At 53.3% G+C, this 24548-nt stretch overlaps 2 protein-coding genes across 4 annotated transcripts in view; both read left to right on the forward strand.

Annotated features, from left to right (window-relative positions):
• Window positions 1-12329: 12329 nt before the first annotated feature.
• Window positions 12330-24548, forward strand: part of lab (labial) — a 37882-nt gene continuing 25663 nt past the window's right edge. For 2 of the 3 annotated variants that reach the window (XM_037237026.1, XM_037237029.1), the window contains exon 1: window positions 15134-15215. The gene's annotated coding sequence lies outside the window, so the exon portion shown is untranslated. Of the gene's footprint in view, window positions 12416-15133; window positions 15216-24548 lie in introns of those variants that run through there. The other variant, XM_037237027.1, reaches the window with a different exon arrangement.
• Window positions 20422-22024, forward strand: LOC119112749 (uncharacterized). The gene has a single exon (XM_037237025.1). The coding sequence runs from the start codon at window positions 20629-20631 to the stop codon at window positions 21550-21552; it is 924 nt and encodes a 307-aa protein (XP_037092920.1). The 5' UTR covers window positions 20422-20628; the 3' UTR covers window positions 21553-22024.

The following is a 24548-nucleotide window of genomic DNA, read 5'->3' on the forward strand; positions in this document are numbered from 1 at the left end:
GGACCGCCACGTCCCAGACCCCGCCATGTCCCCGGATCTCGCCACGTCCCCGGACCACCACGTCCCCAGACCCGCCACGTCCCCGGATCTCGCCACATCCCCGGACCCGCCACGTCCCAGACCGCCACGTCCCCGGACCCGCACGTCCCGGACCCACCACGTCCCCGGACCCTGCCACGTCCCGGACCCGCCACGTCCCGACCCACCACGTCCCCGCCACGTCGGACCCCGCCACGTCCCCGACCCACCACGTCCCCAGACCCTGCCATGTCCCCGGATCTCGCCACATCCCCGGACCCGCCACGTCCCAGACCCCGCCACGTCCCCGGACCCCGCCACGTCCCCGGATCTCGCCACGTCCCGAACCGCGCCCCGGCTGGCGAGTCTCCGCGCGGCTATCTCGCAGCTTCCGGCGTCACAATCTCCCGCGTCACGGCACGGAGGCGCGGCGTCGCCGGCGTGTCGCGCCGACCGCTGACGTGTTTGTCCATCGGGCCATGGGCCGAGCGTCTTGACGTTATCTGCGCGAGCGCATCTGTCCCCGTCCGCCCGTCTCCGCGCGACGCGGCCTGTCCCGCTGTCACAGGGCAGAGAGGACGGCGGCGAGCGCCACCAGAAAAAGAGGCCGGCCCTATTCGACGGGGCGGGTGGAGGGATGGGTGGCTGCGAGGAGCCCGCGGATATGGAGGAGAGAGAGAGAGAGAGAGAGAGAGAGAGAGAGAGAGAGAGAGAGAGAGAGAGAGAGAGAGAGAGAGAGAGAGAGATATATATATATATATATATATATATATATATATATAAGATATATATCTCTATAGATATAGACATGCATAATATAATATATATCATATAGAGATATATGATAATAACACACACACACACACACATACGCACACACACACACACACACACACACATATATATATATATATATATATATATATATATATATATATATATATATATATATATGGGGGGGGGGCTGTGAGGACGGTTGCGGTCGTACGTTATGTGGGGAAGAAATGCAAGGTAGCTTGTGCATTGACCGAGTTGGTTCAACACGTGCTGGTCAGGCATAATTGCTCACGGGGAGTGGGATGTATCGCACCATCAGTCTACATAGTCATCCGCGCTTTCAGTCTCCCTGCATATTCCGCTTATTAGCGGCGTGGTTGAGTGCTTTCACGGGTTCACCATCAAAATTATATCCATTTGCAGATTACCGATGACTGACCACTGCTTTGATTGATACCTCCCACGTAGTTTGTCCCTTTCGGACATTTATACCACACAGCTCGCTACAATCGGAGGATAAAAACTTGAGGATTAGCCAGTCCATGCTCCGATCGAGCGCTTTCAAGGCGGTGCAATTCCCGCTGAATGGAACGTGATGATGCGGTGAGGTGGCCAGGATGATGATGAAGCTGATATTAATGATGAAGATAGCACGATTGGGACGGACACCTTCGTCGATTATAGTCCTGATACTAATGATGCGGATAGTGCTCCCGGATTCAATGGCTTCAGTGGGGCTGGGTGAATCTCCTTGTGAACTACAAAGATAGAGTGGCATGAAAGGCTACGTATAGACCGTCTGCTCATGACTTGACTTCAATTCATCCTTACGTCAGTCAGTTCCGAGATACATTCAATCCGCTTTTAACCGGGTATTTGCAACGCCCACACTGTAAATTGATCGAATATTTTTGTAAGAACGCTCCATCTTTGTCAAACGCACTAAAAAGAGATTGCAAGACGGAGGCTGTACGCAAATCAAATGAGCTGCAGGTAAACTCGCACCTGAACCTTAAAATTTGCAAAGCTTTGCGTTGTTTTCCTCTAATTCTCAGCTGCCGGCAAGTCATGCTTGGGGCGTAAAATGATGGCCGTGAAGTTATGCTATGTCCAGCAAAAAGATTCGGTAGACTTAAAGGGTTCACCAGATTAATTTTGATAGAAGAGGACAAAAATTGGAAATGCACTCATGAACAATTGTTAAGATGTTCATCTGCAATTGTTCAGTTCAATCAGATGAGGAACAGTGCAAGTGTTGACACTTGTGGTCTTGCCTGCTCAGCTGATCCTGCCGCGACTACTTGGCCTAGAGTGCGTATTTTGCGCTGCCACTGCAACGCCTTCAGCTCTTACCCCCTTCCCCCTCGACCCATATAAGGCAAACACTTCGCAGAACCACTACAGCAAGCAGGAACAGCGAGCGCCTGGTGCAAAGACAGGCTCCATGTAGCTGGGACATTACAACTTTTGACGCATGTTTGCCAAGCTCATTTGTTGTGTGCCTCTGGGCCTGCATAGTATGACAAACCAAGAAGTTTATGTCCGTATTTCGGAATTATAACAGCATGAATAGGACTGCTTACTGCCTAACTACTTACATGACTATTTACATGCCTGACGGGTTTCCATCCTAGTTTGAATGAGCGCTAGTTAAGTATCAAGATCTCAGCCCAGTCATGCCGAATGCTAAAACACCCACTCAACAGGCTGCTGGCAAACAGCTCCCTCCAACTCAACACAGTCTGGCGAAGACTGCTTGAGGGTCAAACCATTTTCATCCCACCCTCCCACATCCTTTCCCTCCACGGCCTCACCTTGCCTTTTGCCTTGCCACCGGCGTCGCCCGTCTCTGGCGCTCGGCCCGTTTTTGGCGCGAGCGCGCGCGCGCTGGCCGGCGGGCGGGGTGTCGGGCGTCAGCCGCCTTGCTGGGGCGTCCGTGCGGCATTTTAACGTGACATTATCGGCCCATCCGCCCATTGATAGCCGGGCACAAATATCACAACACTCAATGGCGAGTGAAAGGCAGGGCAGATGCGTCAGCGATACGGGGCGAGACGGGAAGAGACGGAGGGCCGGCGGGCGGGGCCGGCCGGCCGCCGCGCCGGCCGGCCCGCCCGATGGAGATGTGGCCGTCGCGAGCAGGGCACTGCACAAAGGGCGTGTCTCGGCGATGCTTGGAGGTTGATTAACTTCGAGGGAGGTCCGGTCCGGCCTGACCGGGCGGGTGCAGTTGCTGGCGCGTTTTGGGCGAAGTGGGAGATGCATCTCCTATGCACCCTCTGCACCCTCTGACGCCCATGGGTGTCGGAGGGTGCACACGCCGACTTTCAAGGTGAGGGACGCAACGAACGGTAGTTTTTGTTTATAAACCGGGCTTGCAACGTCCGCAGATATTAACATTAAAGTGACACACACACACACACACACACACACACACACACACACACACACACACACACACACACACACATATATATATATATATATATATATATATATATATATATATATATATATTACAGTGTATTATTTTATGGTTCCCTAATGTCCCGAGACCAAGCATGTGCTAATGAACCAGCGCGGGCCCGAGCACCTTCCTGCCGTGTGCACGCCGATTCTTGCTGTAAAGGCAGTCGGACGCCACAAAACTGTACCGTTAGAACACATTGACTTCAAGATCACCAGTCTGTCGATCACCGCGCACAATAGCCCCGAATTCATCATCATTACGCGATGATAAAACAAATTTATCTTATCCCAAACCGTACCTCACGGTCTGTCAACACTGCGCCGGTGCGGGTTAGTGATGGGCCGAGATGGTCGCGCGATAGTGGTGGTCAGCTACTGTATTCTCGGTCGCAGGCACATAAACAAACTGGCCGATCCATCGTGGTGTCACTGAGTCACGGGACACGGCCCGTTCCATCCAGCACGCAGGTCGCCCGTCCCACCCGGCCGCGGAGGGGAGCGAGCGCGCAGCCGCACGCAACGGCCCGTCCGGCGCAGGAAACGGTGGGAAGGAGGGAGACGAGAGAGGGCAGGAATGGAGAGAGGGGAGAGAGAGAGAAAGAGAGAGAGAGAGAGTGGGAGAGAGAGAGAGAGAGGGAGGGAGAGAATGGGAGGGAGAGAGAGAGGGGGAGAGGGAGAGAGAGAGCAAACAAACAACTATCCGAGTGGGCAAGCGAGGGGGAAAGAGGATGGGCCGCTGAAAAACTTAATCCTCTTCTTAACTAGCAGAATGACGTACTTCCTTTTCTCCGCCAGCACGGTAGCGCCCTGTTCGATCACCAGTATTCCTCCCCACCCCTCGCCTCCCGCATTACCTGGTCCCGCCCAGCCCGTCGGTGCCGACGACGACATCGACGCAACGATCGTCGGGCAGGCGCGCGAGCCTTTTTGCGGGTCGATCCCGGCAGGCAGGCGGTAATAGCAGCGGTAATTGAGTGCGTCTCTCCACCAAAACGTCGGTAATTAATTGTGGCGAGGGATCCCGCGGGACAGGGCGGAGGAGAGGGACCCGGAGGGACGAACGGGACCGATCGAGGGTGGCGGTTGTACAAGCGTCGGAGACGAACGGAGGGCGGTCCTTCCCCGGAAATGCGATGATGAATGCTACTGAGCACCCGATGAGTAATGTGGGGAATGCTAGTGTGCCAGTCGCTGGCAAGAAAATGAATTACCGGCATGCTATAATTATGATGTGATTATGTCGTAGCATCATGTTGTCATCATTACGCAAATAGTGCTGAAGGGGTAGCCAGAAAATGTATCCAGTAGTTTTACGACAGTGACACTTTAGTGACTTCTGACCACATGAAATTAACATTTCGGTCGAACGCTCATTCCAGATGAGCCACACGCTCGCTGTGTTTGTGCAGAACGTGCCTCCTATCTGTCGTCTAATGCTGTCAGGTGTTGCTTTGATTTTGGAGATCCGCCTAACTCTTTACGATACAAAAAGTACAATTCGTCACAATCAGCTTTCGGATCAAACTAAAGCTCACCGCTGCATGTGTGTTGAGACGGTCGATGTTGCAGCTCCCTGTCAGGCGGCCAGACTGTGGGCACTGCGTGCCCTCGGTTACATCCAGATGCTGGCTTACTTCAGTCTCCTGTGGCTCCGCGGAGCTCGGGTCTGCCTGCCCAACCAAGCACGTCCAAGGGACAGAAGAGCAGTCATTTTGAGAAAAAAACATGGTGCAGATATATTTGGGCACTGCATAATTCAATTATAACACATGATCCCCGACGCAGAAGATAGTTCATCTGCTGGCGAAAAATATCAAATGGCCTTAAATCTGGAAAGCTAAGACAATCAAGGCGGGTCATTTCTCACAAACAAACCTACTTGGATCATTCCAACTGCGCTATCATTAGCAGGCTGCCTGTCAAACGTAACCAAAGCGAACACTCCGATTCACCCCGATTACGCTCATAGATCTGACTCAAGAGATCGTAACGCGTGCGATCCTCTTCACCTCGCCCCGAACTGTCAATCACCCCGAGTCCCAACCCTTCCGCTCCATTACCACAAACAAGCGGGGACCGGCGCTACGGGCAGCTGGCCGCCTGCCCGTCCCCCGGCGCGACCTCACGCCAAACAGCGGCGCTGCGCCTGCCGCGGCCGCGTCTGTTTTCTGCGCATCCCACCCGGCTAAAACACCCCGCGCGCGCGGCCACCGGCGCATCCGCCGCCCGCTCCGCGTGCCCATTGTCGCGGCCGGGATTGTTGTCATATCAGGCGGCGGAGCCGTCAGTCAGGGGGCCACCTGTGAGGCCGCGGAGCCGGCCGGCCCGCCGGCGTTAACCCGATTACGGCCTCGCCGCGCGCCAGGCGTCAGCGCGCGCGCGCGTGCCGCCTGCAGAGGCGGCAGAGGCGCCGCCCGTGCGCCTGCAGGCGTGAGTGATGGCGACGCCGCCGATAATGCGCGCCTGATGGATTGCACGCGCTGCGTGGCGCACTGCGTCTCCTGGCGCCATGCGGCCAGGAGGCGCGGGGTGATGCGGGGAGGCGGCGGTGATCCGCGCCTGGTGGCGGCGCGGGTGTACGGAGGTGCTCTGGCGATGGTCTGGATGATCTAGAGATAGTCGGGATGGTCTGCAAATGTGCCGGATAATCCGCACTCTGGATTATTCTTAGAATTGCGAACAGTCGCTGGTATACAGGATGTTTCTGTGGTTTTCGAAATGCTGATGCTGTGGCCTTGGTCCGTCGTCCTTACGCTTGCGGTTTAGGTCAGTCCAGACGTCCCGAGCAAGCTATAGTTGGTCTGGGTATAATCTGAGCGGGTTCGAGATGGTCCGGTCAGTTTTTTTTTTATCCGGGAAAATTTGCGGATGATTCAGGAACGGGGCAGGGCTGGTCCTGCACGCCTGTTACAAGATCATCGTGCATGATTTGGGTTCAGCGGTGGTCGCAGGATATTGGAGGTCGTTTCCGGCGCGAGGAAGGTCAATTATGCACTGCTGTCTGCGGGAATAGGTCATTGGTAATCGAGAGGAGTGATGCAGCACGCGAGCAGCCCATACGATCTCATAGTGCTTGTTGATTACACCGTCGCTGGGCCGACTGGTTTGAGCTGGGGCGCCTGTATCTCTCTCTTTCTCTTTCTCTTTCTCGACATCCGTGGTGACGTTCAAAACGGGTTCAGAACGACTCACGTACACCAGACTCACTTCAGTCGATTGAAGGCGATCGATTGAGCGATTGATCTTTTTCAAGCGGCACCATTGGTCGAACCTGAGCTTGGCTGAAGGTGAGGAGGGGGGGGGGGGGGCGTCGCACCTTGTTCCTCTCGCCCATGCCAAAGGCGCAGGGTTCCGCGATGAGAGAGCACAACTCACAAAACTCAACAAGTGTTTTTGTTACTGCAAACCAAATTTTGGCAGGCATTGACGCGCAAATAAGCTGTATGTCAAAAATCAGCACCATGTGTTCTACATTGGCTATTTGTACATGTCTACTCAAAATGGTGTAGTGTTAATATTGAGTCACTTTGTATGAATGCATGTTAAAGTTACATAACGGAGGGATACGCGGCTCTGAGGGTCACTGTGTGCTTACACCCCTGGCGAGACGCGTGACCCCACTTCAGTGAGGTGTTCGTGATGTTGAACCAGGTACTGAACATGTTGAACCAGTCCTCCCAGCCAGCCATGTCGTGTTGGACATGGCTGATCTCATCTCAAGCAAGTCCTTAATTCCAGCAGACCCTGTGTGCCCACGCCAGTGATCTAGTCCACCCGAGCAGAGAGGCTGCAGAGGAGCCAGCTGTGGCCACACGGAGCCGCCGCGGCCCTGACCGCCCCTTACCCCGCCACGCACGCCGGTCTCCTACTGCAGAACGAAGCGTGTGACGGCCGATGACGGATCGGGCGCAGCCGATCCCGCTCGGCCGCAGATCCGCGCCGATCCGCTCGGCCGCAGATGCGACTCCCGATCCGCTCGGCCGCGGGCGACTCCGGATCGTCGGCCGCGGCTCGGCGGGCGGGGGCGCGGAGCCGCGCGATCGCCGGCGGGCGTGATATTGCCGTGACGCGCCGGTCGGACATGGTCCGGCGCGGCGCGCTCGCGCCGCGGCGGGCGACGCGCCGAGTCGCGCGCCAAGGCCGCGCCACGTTCGAAACCGCAGCGCCGGGTCGTATCGCGAGTGATCGGCCGTCGCGACTCGGAAGGTTTTCCAGCCGGTCTAGTTCGCTGGAGATAATGGATCGCGATAGCAGTTAAATCCAATTTGTATTCGCCGGGCGCATTCAATTTGCCTGTTAAAGGGTGCCTAATCTGGCTGCCGTCACAGCCTGGTCGGTCAGGGGCGGTTTTTCTGCGCGTCATTAGGATTAGATTGGTGAGTGTCTGTATCAAATCCGCGCCGAACCACAGGCGGTGGTCGCTGCTTGCCTTAAAAAGCTTGTTCTGAGGAAGACAAAACGTTCGCAACCAGTTGCGCAAATGTGTTTTTGCGATTGGTGCGTGTTGTGATCCGAGAGAGGTAATGTCTCACTCGAACATTACAATCTTGGCCATGCGCTTCTCACATGTGCTGACTTGTGTGGAAGCTGACGTCATCGCAGCCACTAGTACATACTCACACCGACAAATCCAAAGCGACCGGTGCCACCCGAAACCAGGTTTTCCTGCATATCAACTTCTTTACCATGCAAAAACTTTGAGCCGGCCTTCTTCCCGCCCCGCGACAGAGCCCGTGTCGCCGGGGGAGGGGAGGGGGAGAGGGGAGGGCTCGGGTGAGATGACCGGCGCGCGGCAGGGAGCCGGCCGGCCTGCGCGGCGTATTGTGCTGTCGCCCGGCCGCCGCCCGGCCGTCACGCCGCTGTCCGCCCGTCACGCGGCGCTTTGTTGGACTGACCAGCGGTCCAACGTCGCCTCGTGTCACCGCCGAACAGCGGCGGCGCCCCGCGGGACCCCTCCCCTCCCCCTTCCCCCAGGGCCGCCGGTGGACGTCTCCATCGGGTGTCTCGATTGCTGTCGACATGGGGTCAGGGCTGGAGAGGTGGAGGTGCGTTTCGGGAGGCGCCATCTTGCGTTCGATGGCAGCGTTTCTGCCGGCTGGCCCGGCTGGCTTCAATGACGGTGTGCAACTCATTGAAATGCTCGGAGGCTGGTGGTTGGCCGTTCGTTCGTCGTCGTCACTCTCATCTGTGAAGCCGCCAACGAGTGCTTCAGTTGAACCGCTAAGCACGGACGTCCAGTGGTGAAGGAGGCATCCTTCAACGAAGTCTTCCATGAAGCCAAGCACACTCAGGGACGCGTCCGTGTTAGTCGCAGTCAGATTATTGCAACAGATGTTTTTGTTTGAGAGTACTCCAGATGAAATCAACACACATGAGAACGACTGAAACAGTGCCGCATAACAAAACATGCGTACCGAACCATCCAAATGCAGACCTTGTGCATGTTTTCCGTCGCAGCAGATGGCCATTCTCGCAGAGCTGTCACGGAAGCGATGGCATTTTATGACAGGTGGCGTTCCTCCGTGACCCGTCGCCACAAGCTCACGGCGGTGAATAACTAAGGCGACCTGATAACTGTGCGAACCCTCAGACCGCGACACCGTGACGGATAAATAATTAACCGACCGATGTCTGGTATGGTTCAAGCGAATGCAGCTGCAGGGAACATTTCTAAGTCTGTCCCACTTGGTCGCCAAGGACGGACACGCACACAAACGTACATATGCCTCCACGAAGACGCCTTCCCCCAGGCAAGCATTGCGTAATACGTAATAAATAGAATAGATTACTACTGGCGCATGACTCATAACCGTAATGACTCACTGTCGCATGCGCCCCGGTCTCTAGGTCACATCACAACATTCCGCTTAGCGCCGCCTGCGACATTCGAGGACGCAGACAGTACAATCGAGCCCCAGCCGACCAAACCACGACGACAGCGAAAGTCATCGAGCGCGCCGCACCCTGCGCCAACACGCCCGCGTCTCTCCCCCCGCGCGGGGCGGGTGGGGCGCGCCGCGGCCGGGTTCTCGTGACCGGCGACATCGCACCGTAATGACCCAGATAATCTGCGCTATTACTGTCGAGCGCGCGCGCCGATTGATCTGACCGCCCGGCCCGCCGGCCGGCTCCGTGATTACGTCAGGAAACGCATGCAAATCCGCTCGAATTGCGCACCTCGGCGCGCGCGGATCGCGTGCTGCCTGCGTGCCGGGCGGTGCCGGGCAGCGGCGGCGGCGGCGGCGGGTGCCATGTGCTGCGCCCGGGCGCAGGTTGTCTGCTAATACGGAGTAATGGATCGGCCCCGGCCGACCGGTCCGCTTATTGCCAAGTGGCCGGGCTGGCGCCGGGGGCTGAGCCTGTTACGAAGCGCAGGTGAAGAGGAAGGGTGCTGGCTAGCATCTGGCGCTGGCAGCGGTCTGGCCCAGACCGCCTGGCGCAGACACTCGTCTGGTGAGGATCTCTTCGTGCGTCTTGTTAACATCAGCAGATCACTACACAACATTAGCTGCACACGTTTCGGCACGGTCGGCCACAACACGGGGCTAAAATGGAAAGCCGACTTTTTTCTGAATGAGTGAACATCCGTCAACGAATCTTTTTTATTCAACCCTTCCGCGTACGATTTACCGGACTATGGATTTTGCGTATTCGACCTGCAGTCATAATCAGAGATGATGCTCATGGGTTCCCCAAAGGATTGCACATAAGGCGAGCTGAGAAGAGTTTTAAAGAGGACTTTGTGTGCCTTTGCGCGACTCTGCGCAGTTGCGATCACAGGTGAACAAGGGGCTTATCGATTAAAGAGACATCCTTTTTTCTGCTTACAATGCAGCTGGCACTGTTGTTGTCCCAATACCATGCTGCGGAAAATACCCAATCCCATACTGGGGAAAGGCTAACCGAACAGGGCCAGATGCATTTATTCCAGACTGACCGCTTTAGTGATCTGGCGAAAAAGCCCTGGGCATCGGAACACGATTGGGGGACAAAAGGAAGTCTCTCGCGTTCTGCAGCGTTCGTTCAGCGCCGATCGCGTTCGTCGTCGCGTTCGTCACGATGTTCGAGTCCGAGGTCGTCCAGCGGGAGGGGATACCCGCCGTCAAGACTTGCAACATCACAGGTAGGAATTGGTTAGAATTGGTGTGTTCGCTCTAACCAAAAATCGAGCCTGAGCGCCCCTAAACTTTGAGCAAGAACTATGGGTATTGTACAGCAATAACTTTCATCAATTCCTAATTTGAGCCAGCCCCCACTCTGATGCTTTCAAGGAAGCCCCGTCCCCCCGCCGAGTGAAGCGCTCACGCAGTGTGAGAGTGATAAAGCACGGCTGAAGCCCGTTTCCCTCGCCGCAGCCATGCTGGAGGCGGGCCCGACGCCGGTTTCTGCTGCTTGAACCATGCAGCTAGGCAGCTGCCCACCCGTGTGCCGGAGCGGAGCGCGCTGCTGATGCTGGTCGGTATGACGGCTGATCTGACGGCCTAGCTACGACAGCCGACGTCGCAGCAGTGGGCTCGGCCGGACTCCGCCGCAGCGGTGGACTCGGCTGGATTCTGCCACAGCAGTGGACCCGCCTGGGTTCCGTCACAGCAGTAGACCCAGCTGGACTCCGCCACAGCAGTGGACCCGCCTGGACTCCGCCGCAACAGTAGACCCGGCTGGACTCCGCCGCAACGGTGAACTCGGCTGGACCCCGCTGCGGCGATGGTCCCGTCTGGACTCGGACTGCCGCTGGCCGGCCGAAAAGGTGGCCGACCTCGGAAGGAGCACATAAGGAGCACACGGGAACCTTATGTCGTCGTTCAGGAAGCTTTTTTCTGGTTCTGTCGCAATAACTCTTCTTCGTCCATGAAACCTCAAAGTGTACCTTCCGCCGAGTCCGGTTTGCGAAGGGAGCATAGAGGAGGCAAATGCTGGACCACCAAGAGAAAATGCTGGCCCACAGAGGGACCGATGCACACTACTTGTGCGGACCAGTGCAGGAGTGTGGTGGGAACAGTGTGTGACCACATAGCCACGCTGGACGCTGGACCACGCTGCAGGATATGGCTGGGTCAGGCAGGTCCAACGATGGATCCAGTACGGATCCGCGTTCGAAGCGTGGCTATTGTCCAAATATGCAATCTTTGGTCTCTTCTCTCTTGCTTGGTGCGGCATGGCGGACATACATTCTTTGCTATTTCAAGAGCATGCGAACTGAGGAGAGACTTCGAACGTGGACCGGCGCTTAGATAGCCTTAGCTTCAAAGCGAAACATGCTTTTGTCATGTCCAGTCATCAGCGCAGATGAACAAAATGAGCATACGCACCGCATGGCTGCTTTCCTTTCTCCTGTACTCCAACGACACACATAACATGGCGATATGCATATCGGTCCCCACATGTATGCTGTTTCGTTCGCCACAGGAAGGCAAGACGCCGTTCCCAAAAACACAGCCGCGGTGCTCATCCATCATCCGCGACTGATTATTTAAATCTCCCACCGTAATTACATTTTTAGCCGGGCCGCTTCGACCGAACATTTCCACATTTTGTTAATTTGCATAGCTGCGGAGCGGCGCTCGACAACTGCGTCGGCGTCCCGCTCCCGGCGCTGCGGACCGCGCCAATTACGCGTGTTTATCCGCGTAACCCCGCGCAGCCGCGTCGCGGGATCGACGGAGCTCGGCCGCCGCCGCGCCGGCGCGCCTCCGCTCCCAGGCCGGTCTCGCCCGAGTTCGAGCGCGCGGTCACGGTGAGGCGCCGGCTTAATTATGCGCCGGGGCGCGCACTCACGGCCGCTGCCAGACGGCGTTACCGCGGCCATGCGTCAACCGCCGCCAATGCTGCAACTCTGTGCGGAGGCCAGACGGCACGCGCGCCAATGGCCCTGCGTCGCCAATTCCCACCGCTCGTCTATAATGCATGCGCACCATACGGTTACCGCCGCCGGGACGGCCGCGTTTGTCGTGTTTGTCGCACTGTCGCGGCGGCCGTGGCGCGACCCGGAGGTGTCGCCGCGTCCCCGCGAGTGGCGCGCGTGTGGCGAGCGTGACTCACGCCGGCCGACTCGCGGCGGTCGTGACGCGCGTGGCGCGGCGCGTCGCGGTTCGACGCGAGGCCGCCGGTGTCTGTGGAGGTGCCGCAGCTTCACAAGTGGGGGCATACTTCGGTAAGTGGATGATGATCTATCCTGTGAAACACAGGCCGAGTTGCCCCATAGGGGCGAATCGTGGCCAGAAGTCACTGAGCGTGCATCGCTGCGTCTACTTCGCTAGTTCGGTTGGATTTCGACACTCCCATTGCCTCTTAGCTCGAGTGCTGAGTTTTAAAAAACCGGAGTTGCGCCAAAACCTTATACGAAACAAAAGCCACATGCGAAAAATATTTCAGTTGTCCTGCCTATGACTTATCGCAGGCTTTCGCCAAATGTCACGTACCCACACGACGCACACAGGGGGCATCCGTGACCAGATTCGATATCGTGATGAGGAAATGAGCCAATACATATGTATTGATGATGTAACGCGACTCGCCTGTGCTGAAATTGCCCACAGCTCCCTTGTCGTTGGAACTGTTTAGTTTTTTTGAAGCCGCCATAATTGTTATCCGTACCAGTATCATACTGCTGCACTGTAAATGCGCACCGAATTGTTGTATGTAAACGCAAGAGCTTCTTTATTTTAAAAATTGTGTCTGAAGGGCTCTAGACTTGCGGCTAGTTGTTCCTACTAGCTTCTAAAAAGAAAAGAAAGGTGGAAGCCAGTAAAGCAACTTTTTCAAATTGAATGTCCTTGCCAGTCTAACTGGTCCTAGTCAGATCAAGAAGAATAACCCAAGCGAGCTGACACACCAATTGTGTATTTGTCCGGGAATCTCCTCAACGTAACCACTGACTTAACGTTTACTGTGAAATGTTGAATATTATGTGTAGCACCACATACAGAGAACGTCGTCTGAGCCAGCTTAACCAGAGCCAGCCATCCAAACTGTTCCAACGCTATCCAAGCACTCCGTCTAGTCATGGTCATTTCGCGAAAAACAAACTTGGCAATGAGATCAACCACAGCCCATGCAAAAGCTTATAATTCGTGCAAAATGCTGAGGGCGTCAGAACCAAAACACAAGCCGAACTTAACGAAAAAGTGGGAGGCTTTTCAAACGACCCCTCCCGTTTACACCTGAGACAAAGCCGATGCGTCTTCGCTACCCATCCCTGGTGTTTGTTTGCTGGAGGAGCCCCTTCGTTCCGGTGGCCCCAGATAACAGGAACATTTGCCCACGACTGTCTCAAGCCCGGACCGGAACGCTACGGCCACGGCCATTGGCCACTGGCCGGCGGTCAGCTGGCTGAATTATGGCTGTCGGACGGTCGTCACCCGGTGGTCGGCGCCCGATGAAGGTGATAATTAGCGCACTCATTAAATTATTACGGTGATGGATTATAGATACATGTCGTTCTACAGCGTCCAGGACCTGGCGTTTGGTATCAAACAATCTCCGTGAGCGGCGTGTGTTATTTGCCCGGTGCGTCTCAGTAATCTAGTGCCATGCGTCTCTCTTAGCAGCAATAATTGCCAGGTATAATACGATACATTTCAGTGAGCAGGAGTTTGTGAGGCACCGGTGCGCCTGATTGAATTCCGGTGCGCCATCGCCGTAACATGTGCGCCATGGATGTCGACAGCACAATCCGCGTCCGACTTGCCGGCCCGTTATTGATGGCATTTTAATTGAAAAATACAATTAGGCTCATGCGACAGCTTCGAGGCTATAATTGTCGAGTATTCCGGGTTTCAGTTTAAATCGTGCACGTTGTCCGTTTAAAACGGGATTTGGTCCATCAGGAAAGCTGGAGATGTCTTCAAATCAAGGTAGTTCCCATGGTTTGAGAGCCACTGGCCAGCATGGCATATCCTGTCTTGTGGATGGCGATAAATTGGTTCCGAAGCCTCGACTTTTCATTGTTCCACGTGAACTAGTGCTGCCTAAGCCAGGCCAAGACGGAAAGACGCCTGATGTTTGTGACGTCACGATATAGTTCATTCGAGTGCGCATCTACTTCTCTTTTATGTTGGCTTAAATCTCAGTATATGGGCGTTGTGTCGTACAAAATCCAACTGCGACCTCGAGCAACAAAAACTCTCCTTGGCCCCCTGCGGTGCAAATGACATCCTATTCAGCAGAACTTTTTGCCGTCCGTTTGGCGTGCCCCAGTGGACTTCTTATCGATTCGCGTCATTCGAATTCACTAGAGTGGCAATATAGCGTTTCACTTAGGTTATGCGAAGAAGGAAATAGCATTGTTTGATGTGGACCGTTCTTTTTACGGTATAGAGTGTGACACATTAATGTCTGTATCGGCTGACGGCTGCTGATTCACGGTTTATTGATGTATAATTCCGGAGGCAGATTACACGCTATGCATGCTTCCAGCTTGCTAACGCTACAATGGAGCTTGCTTGCCAACACCCAGCCCCTATAAATACACACCACTTTAAAATTAACAACCACTCGTGTCCACACGTGTCCGTCGTAACGCACCCTGCGGTCGCTCGCGGACCCCCCATCGCCGCGCCGGCCTGCCGACGGTCGCCGACACCTCTCCATGTACGGCGCGTAATCGGGCGTACAACTGGTGCCAGTAATCTGGGCACATCTAATTGTGTGACGTGTCACCAGTCCGACTGATTACCACGTGCTCCGGTGCCACCGCCTGGCACCCACACCGACCGGGTACGGCCTCTGGCAGCGGTGCGCGCTGCGCGGCCGGCGGGTGGCCGCCGCGGCGCGCGCGGTGGTAGCACGCAGAGGCTGTACGGCTCGTCATGACCGCGACAGGGGACGGGGCGAGGCACGTTAGACCGCGGTCCTGGGCTGCTTTTGTTGTGGGGTGACGGCGAGGGAGGCTGCCCGCGGCCACCGGCGCGCGCGGGTCACCTTGGCGAGGTCTGCAGGTCGCCAGGGGTCAGGTCAGTGCCAGGAAGCGTGGTCTGGAGAGGGCGACGTGAATTGTCGGTCGCCGGGCTGGCTGCTGGCAAAACCGCCAGCGTGTTCGAAGCGCAGGATCAGCCGGACCGCGCTTCGGTGTGGAACAACCAGTTGATTAGCGGTGATGTCGCCAGTTACGGTACACAACCCCAGGCAATAATCCATCTCAGAAGTGGTGAACTGTCCAAATCTTGCCTCCCTGCCAAGTCTGTCGGTGTTAAACGGTTACGATAATTTAATTACTTAATGTTAGCTTTGTCCAGGTTGATGTTCACGCTGCAGAGTGATCTTACTAGTTGCTTGCGATTCGTCCGCATAAAACGCCACTTTTGTGTGCCAAGGGTAGAATCACGTCCCGTCATAGGGTCCTAGGGGAGGGTCTTTCCTGCTCGGGGAACATGTCCCCTCAAGTTTCACTTTATTAGAGATTTCGTCCCCGCAAAGTTTGCTGGCCTAATGCACGTTTTCGCATTCACTTATTTAAAGTGTCATCTTTAGTTCAGTTCGCCGCTCCAGATTTCAGTTTGCCCCATTCTATCGTGATCCGTCCCCTCCAATATCAAAGACGTGGGGGCTGACGAGGGCCGTATGTGTTGTCATAGGGCTCACGGCTCATGGGTGCCATGTAATGTCACGGTTATGTCATGCCCAGCCATTAACGTCCCTTGTCAAATTTAGCTCGTTTAGAAGCTGTGCCATTCCTTCACTCCGGTGTAGATAGTCTCCAATATCCCAATACCTTTCCTCTCCTCAACCAGCTGCACGTCCAGCATCCACGCATTCAGCCGTCGCCGCAGGAGGGTTAATATGCCGGCTGTTCGCCACTGTTTGCCCCGCTGGCAAACACGCGTCAGTCATCCGATCGGCCTCCGCAAACGGCCGCTTCGGTTGTTTTATCCCGGTTCAAAACAGCCGCCGAAAATCGTGCCGTTTGCTCAGCATCCACGGCTCATTTGAAGTCGACACGCTCTGGAGGCGGCTGGAGAGCAAACACGGCGGCGCCGAGGGCCCGCGCCGACTGTCGAGGTGCCGGGACTCGGAGGACCGCCGTGGCGCGAGACGTCCTCCGGGGTGTTAGCAGGACCCTGTGTCGCCGGGGCTACAGACGCATGTAGCGAGAGACCGCTGGTGCATTAGCGGCCTCCGGGTGCCTGCGACTACTTGAGAACAATGTTGGTGACCCTCCCATGACATGACAGATCACTCTGGTATGTGTTTTTTTGTGTTTATGTCGCCGGTTTTGATCCACTTTTTCCAAAATCAGGACTCAAGCCCAAGTTGAGGAGAAGGCGGGGAGGGGTAGGCCAGAAGTTTGAACCAGTGAGTCACATGGATCATGTGATGCTCTCATTTCAAAAGTCAACGTGCGCCTCGGAAAGAGCCATCGTGGTAGGCGTAGTAGAGGGAGAAACAACCAAAGCCAAACTAGGATGCTTCGTTGAATTCGTGGGATAATAGCTTCATGTTCGCATATCTTTTAGTCTAAACAGAGAGTTTCAAGGTTTCGTTACATTTATTACACATACATTTTGACAGATTAGTGTGTTGCAACCACTTCGGAAAAAGCAAGGCAAATAAAGTGCATTACGTTCACAGTTACGGTCAAATTAGAAAAGAAGGGAGTCAGGTTAGATTTCTTCCGCAGGGTCGGCTACTTCAAATCGACATTCTGAGCTTTCCAGAAATATCTCGAGAAAGCTGGCATTTTGATCAAATCGTGCGCGTCTGATGCAACGATAAGTGAAAACTCCCAAAAGGTATGGCACTCCCTTTAACCAATACTTCGTAATATAAGACGCGGTTTTATTTTATTTCCATTTAAGTGGCGGCTTCTATTGAGAATGGGTGCACCGACAAATACCTTGAGCCTATAAACGCAGCCAGTTGCGTCATCAAGCGGGTCGCATTGTGCCTTTTTGATGTGTCTGACCCTTGCACTGCATTATGTCTGCAAAGTCCCGCTTTGAGAGTTGCATTTGAGCCTTTGGCATCCATATGGTTATGGGCGCATATTCTTTCCGTGCTGAAACCGGCTGTTTGCCCAATGACACGTTCGGAGCCTCCGTGTGTGTCCGCATGCTTAAATATACATCGTGTGGTAGAGCCACCTACCGAAGGAGACCACAGCCTAGTCCCATGCGCTGCAAGGCGTTTGTGCGAAGGTGGAGGCGAAGGAGCAGGGAGGCAATAACCGAGTGGTTAACACCTTCGGCGTTTACATGTGAGGGGGAGGGAATGAAGGTTCAAATCCCGGTTGTTTGCTAATTTGGTCATGACACTCGTGGCCGCTCCATAAATGTATTCGCGACGACGTGCATCATGTTCCCTGTAATGGAAAGTAGTAGAGAGGGAAGGCTACCATCCAGTATCATGCCTTCAGTTGGATGTAGGTGAGATTGGGGTGAATCGCATCATGCCCAGGTAGTATCAGGGGGATTTTTCCGAATTTATGAGACGGAGGGCAGTCTTGGGTCCCTCAGCCGACACACGGGAGCCATTTACATATTTCAGTGTACTTTCGGCCATAAACGTCCGTGTGTCTTGGTGGGAGCGCAACAAATCTTCTTTCTCATATCCTTGAAAACTATATTGATCGGTGCAAATTTGTGCTTAAGAGGCTTGCGGAATGACTAGACCAATGTGAATGTTTTGCTGATAGGGAAGTACATGCGTCGTACACACTGTAACGCATTTGACATCTGCTAGCCAAGGATTTCAGGGTGACGCCAGTTTTCTTCCAAGATGTCGGATGGCACGTATTGTATCAGCTGTGCATGGGGCATGTTGTGTCATTGATACAATGTACCAACAATATGTTGATGACTTACTCACTGCCAGTGATTTGCTGACATGATCGCCATGACTAATTGACACCTAGACAACATGTCGATATTTATATGACCTATGCAAATCCAGATTTCCACATGGACAGCGGAAACAAAAGTGGCAGTAGTCGCAAAGCGTTCACTGACTGATCGAAAGGTTATAAATTTTAAGTTCGCAATTACAACGTAATGCGAAATAGCACTGACAAACACCTTTGGCGTACAAGTCGTAACGCATTCAGCTCGCTTGCGATACAACTAAAACTATGGGAGAAACACAAGCGCCACCTCCCCCACCATATAGTATACTTGACTTCGGGGTGGGACAGGTTGTCCTCAGTTTAAAGGGGTTCATTCAGAAGTCATTTATCAAAAAGCGAGGACGTCCTCTTCAAGCTTTACCACCGCGGGTGGCTCCGAAGGCTCTAGGTGTCAGCAGACATCAACATTGTAGTCCTTTCCTCAGTAGTTATAGCAGGAGAGTGCCCATAGTAAAAGCTGATACGTCTCTCCCTACGGTCCCTCAGCTTAACATCGGCGTAGTAACAGGCAGCATTAGTTAATGGAACTCGGTAGTGGAGTCAGCGGATCGCCCAACTTTGAGAAAAGCTAACATCGGCCCTGTGTTAAACTCGATTTAGCACAAGGCTAAGCTAGTTATGTAAATAAAAATTACCAAACTCCTAGCGGTGTCTTGCTTCATCCTGCCTTATTACATCTTTTGGCTTTTTTTATTGAGACTTTGGTTATTGTTCTCTGCGTGACTATTTGCCCTCTTTCCCCGTATAGTAAAATACTGCGTCAAAACTTGGTCACGATTGCCTCATTCAGGTGTCAAATTATTCGTCCTGGACTGAAGACGTTGGCACTGAACCAATATAGCAGAAGACGTAAGTTAACTGTTATGACGTGCCTTCACCCCATGGTTTCGTTTTCTTTTTTTTGCCAAGCGTTCGTGCTTTACACCATCGTAACTCAGCAACCTGTTGGCTCCAACCTGCGCGCTGTGGAAGGCAGTTGCACAAACATGCTGCTGCAGTTGTGGATTTGCTTGACGCCGAAGCGTCTGCATATCTACTTTACACCCTGGAACGGGAATAAAAGATATGGTTATCAGTGTAGTTACAAGACAGACGAACGCTGTGCCAGAGACCAAAAGACCTGACGACCGCGTCGCGACCATCGACCGCAGACCCCGGCTTGGACCATCGATCGGGGGACCCCGGTGGGGACCAGTGGCGTGGGTTTGGGCCCAGTGGGACCGACGACGCGCGAAGGTTAGGTCGCAGGACGGCAGCGTCAGACGTCTGGTTCCAAGAGGAGTCAGTGTCGGCGTCGAAGGCCGACGACGAAGGTGGCCGGTGGACGCTGCTGGACGCCGGGTCAGAGAGTGGGCGGTGGTGGCGTTGAAAGACCTGCGTGACGCGTCGGAGGCCCGCAGTTACTGGAAACGGACCGTTTGGACGTTGGCGGCCGCGGTTCCAACCGGCCGATGATCACGTCGGAAGCCAGTGCTTTGCACCGGGAGGTCGATGGCAGCGTGCAAAACCGAACTCGGAGGGGTAGTTATGACTTCGGTTCAAGGGTTCAAAACTTCTAGGACAGTGCTTTAATGACTGGTGAGCCAGACCTGTGAGTGATTGGCACCGAGTTTGTATTGGCTAGCGTGATTGCGTAAATTTTTGCTGGTTTTAATTAAGGCTTTCACTAGCACTTGAACTGGAAGCGATGATAGACCTGGCGGCTTTATATTATAATTATGCCGGTAACATATAATCTTTCTCGTTTTTTGGCGGTTGTTTGTATTTTGACAGCTATCTGAGACTTTAAAAAAACTTGTGACCTGGCTAGCAAATTGGATCCGACATGTTCATTTAAAATTTAAGCAGTCTGCATTATTCAGTCGCGAACCCATCAGGGTTTTTGAGAGACACGTCAGGACGAATCGTGAACTGTTTAAGGTGCCTTCCGCAGTCCTTTCATTGTACCGGACCGATGTTGGATTAAAGGCATTTATAACACAGTTAATTGTATCAAGATTGATTATGCATAGGTATGTATGGTGCGTATGACTTTCCAGAGACGGACTTGGAAACGACGTTAGGTTATTTGGTGGAGGGAGGCGAAGACAAAATATAAGAATGGATTATTCTCCGACGATGATTTATTGCTCTATCATTTTGTTTTAGCTATGCCTGTCATATTATTGTCATCTTATCAAGTGATAATGTTTTTATTCTGCACCCAATTAATGCTTAGGCCTGCTGACCATATTTCAAGAAGTATATGCAGAATTGTGTCACGTGATAATGTCCGAAATCAATGATCCACTGTCATACCAGAAGGCGCAGTGTAGAATAATTCTGAGAATCAGATATTCTCAATTTTTGTAACGTCTATTGAAGTTCCAGGTCAATAGCTGGTGAAATGTTCTCAATGTCATAACAAAGAAGAACGCGTTGAATACCCTGGAAAGTATTTCCGACCTCTTGTTTATGGTCATTATATTCGACCGAGCGTAATGATGAGTACAGCAGTGTGTTTTTCTACTCAAACAATCACTCATTGAATGGTTGTTACGTCGTGTCCTGCAGGATTTTCCAAGTCTCGCAACTTCTTTCGGGAAACCAAAATGCAGCAAATACAATGGCCGAATTTCAGAGGGGTCACGGGACAGCTAGGCACAATGCGCATGGTAAGAAAGAGTAAAAAAGAGTCGGGCGTGGAGAAACGAGTTCCCAGTATCGTGGGGAAAGGATACAACAGACCGAAATCTGTGGACGCAGTTACTTTGGCTCTGCAACACCAAATGAGCAACTTGAGTCTTTCAACAAATGGTATCAAGATTTCGAAACGGCCTGTTTCTTCCACACCAACTCTGTCATCAACAAAATCGCGCGGAAACAGCTCAAAGAGTGGTGGTGCATTCAATGTTGGAGACGAATTCGGAAGCATTGCATCCAGTAGCTCACTTAGTAACATCTTAGAGACCCCTTCAAACGAATCGAATTATTCAGCGGAGACCAACAGTGAATCGGACAATTCACAAGGCGTTTCCAAGCGCATTGTGGGCCAATCGTATCCAAAGTTTAACATAAACACTCACAATGCCACGAAAATGTTGAGCGATAGGGAAAATGGCACTGATAAAAAAGAAGCATGTGGGTTCCTCCGCTGTGTAATGTCTGAACTCGAGCGGAAGGAACGAGCAGAGGAAACAGCAAAGAGGAAGGCAAGGAGGAACGCCACGTTTACCAAGGAGCAGACCAGGCAGATCGATCGTGAGAATCAGATCCTGTTGAATAAGTTGCTGCGGGTTGAGAAAAACAGCAAGCGCACCTTGACTCTAGCCGTTCCGGGTATCTCTAGCAACAGGAAAAAAGAAATGGAGAAAGAAAGTCGCAGAATTCGACGAGATAATGCCAGACTCTACATGAAAATTAAATTCGCTCGCCCTTCTGACCACTTGGTCCGAGCTTCTGAACTTGGCTGATTGTATCTGATGTTCTGTACCTGCGAACCGATGGGGTACTTTTAAAAAGCCCCGGGATTGACTGACACGCCAGCAGACAGTACAGCCTCGGGTCAAGGGAGATACGGGCATGCACGAAGCCTGCAGGGAAACGAACCGATCTGGATCTGACTCCATTTGCGGGAAACAGAATATCGACGTGGAGCTCTATATCTCGACGGACAGGAGAGAGTAAATGCGCCGATTGGATGGATAACTGGTAACTGCATTAATCAACAGCAAGATTAATTTACACCAGCTTGGAAGGACAACACCGTATCCACGAATCGAAGTCAACGTACCATAAACAGATCGTCAGACTCTGCAACTGTTTTTAGTCTCAGCTGACATCGCACCGATCTACGATTTTGTATGGGTACCACGTGCGTTTCCAAATTGCCTGTGATCGTCAGATAGCTATTGAGATCTCATGAATTTTCTATAGGTTGAAGGGGGGGGGGGAGGGGACGAATCGTAATTACTCTTATCTTGCTGAAAGTGATTTTGTGCAGGAAATAAAAGAACTGAATGTCAGAGATCATACCGTGGGCTTTGAGGAGATGTTGCACAAGGCAGAACAACATTGTGTTTGCTTTCGATGGCTGTGGGATATTTTGCTGTTTGATATAACGTCGGAGTCAATGGTTATCCAATGATCGCCAAATGCCTTCAGACCTCCCTATTCACTCTAGCTGGTACCCGCGATTCGAGCCATAGCCAGGAACGTGAGCGTGATGATGGAGAGAGGGAAACGACGACCTCTTCCCGATGTGTCTAACCCTGATCCATCGACTACCGACAAGTCATGTCGCCAATGGCAAGTAAAACCTCGGAAAGCCTGCCAATCCCTGTCATTCCCATTTCAGTGTACTCTGCTTTGCGACGCTCTTTGGTGGCCGTCACCGGTAAGATGATAGGTTTTAAAACAGGAACACCGCCACGGGCTGATAACTAAGGTCAGTACATTCTACACCAGTTATTTCTATGGAACATCGTACCGTCTGCCCGATTTGCAGTATTACTTCGGGGCATGTCCCACGTGTTCGTCCCGCCGGCGCTTCCATGCCTGAAAAGCTCCGATTAATGCAAAAGTAAGTGAGCGCTCAGCTTAACAGATGTGGCTCTAGAATCGCTGAAAAGTTAGGAGACATCCTCAGGTCTACCATTTAGGGCTGGAGGCCATCGCAAAGTGTGAGCGCTTTCAAACAAGCTCCAGTGAACAGCTGCAGCTCTTGACAGCCGTCAGGTCCAGAAATGGGTCGTTTTGAAAGAAGATCCAGTGATCACTTCAAGTGTGATGTTGCCAGAAAGGCCAGCCCGTTATATGTCACATGAAACTAAACCATTATTGCATGGGTACAAGTGAACTGCATGGGCTTTCAATGACCACAGGACGTGCTTAAGGTGAGGATGCTTCCAATTAAAAGAGATTCCGACTATCAAAAACTAGCAAACTTATTTTTTATCGTTACAGTGCAAATTTTGATCTTATCGTGGTGCTTTTGGAGCAGAGGGAGTACACGCGTTACCGGCACTGTCAACAGGGCGTGTTGCTTAGTTCCCTTTGCTATGGTCTGGGCAATGCGGAAAATGGCAATATTTTTGACTCATGACAATTTTGTGCTCGTTATAGGCAAAAACATCAATCAAGCGTCCTTTGACGAACCGAATCCCTCAAATGAATCTAAGAGCACCGGAGTTTCTACTCTTCCGGCTCCAGAGCGTTCTAAAAGCTGCTGAAACGGTTCGAGGTGCGACACAATCACGGGCTCACCGAAACAGTGTACAAGGCACGAATATATGCATTGGGACCTAAAAGTCCTGACCGCACGAGACGCCTTAATGATGCTATGTTGCACTTTATTGTTGCTTCCAATGTCTTTGCGTAGAGGTATACCCTGTACTGAAAACAACTAGCAGCAATTCTCCTAGGACAACACATGTGAGGCAGGCAGTACTTCGCAGATTGCAGGAAGTCCCATTCCAAAACTCGGTTTCACTCAATGCTCCTGTTCGAAAAAAAGAAAGCGGACAGTCGCGGTCCACGTGCTCAAAGAGAGAGCTTACGTCGGGAAGACAAAGGCGTACCTCACCAAACCCTGTGTTAGTGGGCGCCTCGTGCTGGTGACCTGCCAGACGGAAGTCGCCGCCGCTCCGGGACCCTTTGTGGTCGCGTGGGGTCACCGGCGGTGTGCTTCAAGTGGCACCGGCGAGCGGACGCTTCAAAGGGCTCAGGTAAAGGCGGCCGATTGAAGGCACCGCTAATCCGAAGATAATGACGCGGGTAAGGGTGGCCCCGCGGTGGCGGTGAGCGCTGAGCCCCTCTGTACAAACTCTGCAAATTGAGGGCTTTGTATGTTGGTCCATACGGTATTAACAGCCCGCTTCGGCTTCCATGTCCGCTCAAGCTTAGGCAAGAAAGAAACCGCTTCTATGTTAGGCGCGGCTCATCGGGTATTTCACCTGTTTCGATAATCGTGGCTACGTTGCGTGTGGCGTCTTTGGGAGCTCAAATGTGCGGACGACGCGTTCTCTTGGGGAGGCTTGACTTGAAGGCTGGCTTCCACTTGGCTTAAGTGTGCCAGCCTGAGGCCGGCCAACGCACACAGCAACACGCTGCAGCGCTGTACCCATCGGAAACATTAAAATGTCTGTCGAGCACTGACGTCATGCTCGCAGTGTTGCATCAACTGGCAGCGGTTCGCGCGGGACGCGAATTTCGCTCTATCCTACTGAACCGCGTCGAATTCGACAGCTGCGCGTCAGCCTTTGGCCGGCGCGCGCCTGCTGGACACCCGGCCGGCGGAGGGCGACGTGGGCCGGCCGGCGGGCTGACACGGCTCGGGTCGCGTCACAACAAGGGACGATTGAGCTGTCGCCGGCGTCGTGTCGCTGTCAGCGATGGTGTGGTCGCGTCGGCTCCCGTTTCAGGCGGTTCCGATTGCAGCGCGCGACGCCGCCGGCGGGCCTATCGGGGC

The sequence above is a fragment of the Pollicipes pollicipes genome, unplaced genomic scaffold, assembly GCF_011947565.3.
Source record: "Pollicipes pollicipes isolate AB1234 unplaced genomic scaffold, Ppol_2.1 Scaffold_7261;HRSCAF=8764_pilon_pilon_pilon, whole genome shotgun sequence".
Lineage (NCBI taxonomy): Eukaryota > Metazoa > Arthropoda > Thecostraca > Pollicipedomorpha > Pollicipedidae > Pollicipes > Pollicipes pollicipes.